Source organism: Procambarus clarkii, unplaced genomic scaffold (genome assembly GCF_040958095.1).
Source record: "Procambarus clarkii isolate CNS0578487 unplaced genomic scaffold, FALCON_Pclarkii_2.0 HiC_scaffold_100, whole genome shotgun sequence".
Classification (NCBI taxonomy): domain Eukaryota; kingdom Metazoa; phylum Arthropoda; class Malacostraca; order Decapoda; family Cambaridae; genus Procambarus; species Procambarus clarkii.
Genome location: NW_027189133.1, coordinates 1064912 through 1066182, shown reverse-complemented (window position 1 = coordinate 1066182; position 1271 = coordinate 1064912). Strand labels below are relative to the sequence as shown.

General features: G+C 43.9%; 1 protein-coding gene across 1 annotated transcript; it reads right to left on the bottom strand.

Moving 5' to 3' along the window:
• Positions 1–379: 379 nt before the first annotated feature.
• Positions 380–766, bottom strand: LOC138360194 (piggyBac transposable element-derived protein 4-like). Its single transcript, XM_069320138.1, has one exon. It carries the CDS (start codon positions 764–766, stop codon positions 380–382), a length of 387 nt encoding a protein of 128 aa, XP_069176239.1.
• Positions 767–1271: the final 505 nt, after the last annotated feature.

Genomic DNA, 1271 nt, shown 5'->3' with positions numbered 1-1271 from the left:
CATTTATATACAAACCGCATATTTACATTGTAATCAATGACACAATCAGGTTTATACATTAGCAACTTTGTTGCAAAGTTCACTTTGCAACAAGGTTGCAAAGTGAATAGTTGTCCAAAGTGAATAGTTGTCCAAAGTGAACAGTTGTCCTCGCGTCTGTCCCTTCAGCACACTGACAACATTTTATCACACTTTCTCAGTTGGCAATCAGCCACTGCAATACCAATGCCAAACACTAGCATTTCCCTCCTGTGGGCCTTGACAGTGCCACATTCGCCGGTGTTGTGGACAAGGAGGACTCTGGTTAGCAAGGCGCTGGTATAATAGTTGTCTGTGAAGATGATATGCCCCTTGTTCAGCAACGGTTCCATGAGTGTTTTCACGACAATGCTTGAGAAGCCGTGTGGATCTTGTCCATTTCGACATGTAAGTTGCTGTACACAACTACCATGTCGTAGCTTAGTCGATTAAGGCAGCGTCTGGGATGCTCTCGGACGGAGGTTCGAATCCTCGTCACTGCCCTTGTGGATTTGTTCATCTGGTGCCGCTTTGATGGAATGTACTGCGTGAACGTGAGTTGTCCCTTGAAGAGGACTAGCGATTCATCAGTTAAGACACTTTGTGCTGGTACAAAATAGTCACGAAACTTTCCTCTCAATTCACTAAATATCTTCCGCACTTTCCACAGTCTGTCGTGTCTGTCTTCCTTAGCATTGTTCTCAAAGTTGAGGCACCTGAGAAGCAACAGGAACCTATCACGAGACATGTTCCTGTAGAATAAGGAGATAGGAATAAGGCTGTCATTTATTCCAAAAATCCTGGATCATGTGTTTATCTGCATGCCTCATCATCATGGTCAACGCTAAAATCACATACATTTCCTCAATAGTCGTGTCTTTCCAACGTGTCAATCCAGAGGCAGGTAAAATTCCAGAGCGTATTGGTTTGTCTCTGCAACGAGATGGTCCATGAATGGTTGATCGAAATATGCCATAAAATAATCAATTTCAGGCATATCCTCATTAGTATAGGGGAATAAGGGTATCACACCAACATCTGTATAATCAAATGTTGGAATTTGTGTGACAAAATTCTCACAATCCTGCCAAACAATTACACCCGTATTTTTGGTTTTGGTGCCTACACCACGGTCAACACCAGAACAATCACCACCAGCACGGGTGCAAACACCACGGCTACTACGTCTTGTGCTAGAGCTGCGCGTGGGCATGCCAGGAGATTAGACTGTTTTGCATAGTACAGGCCTACCA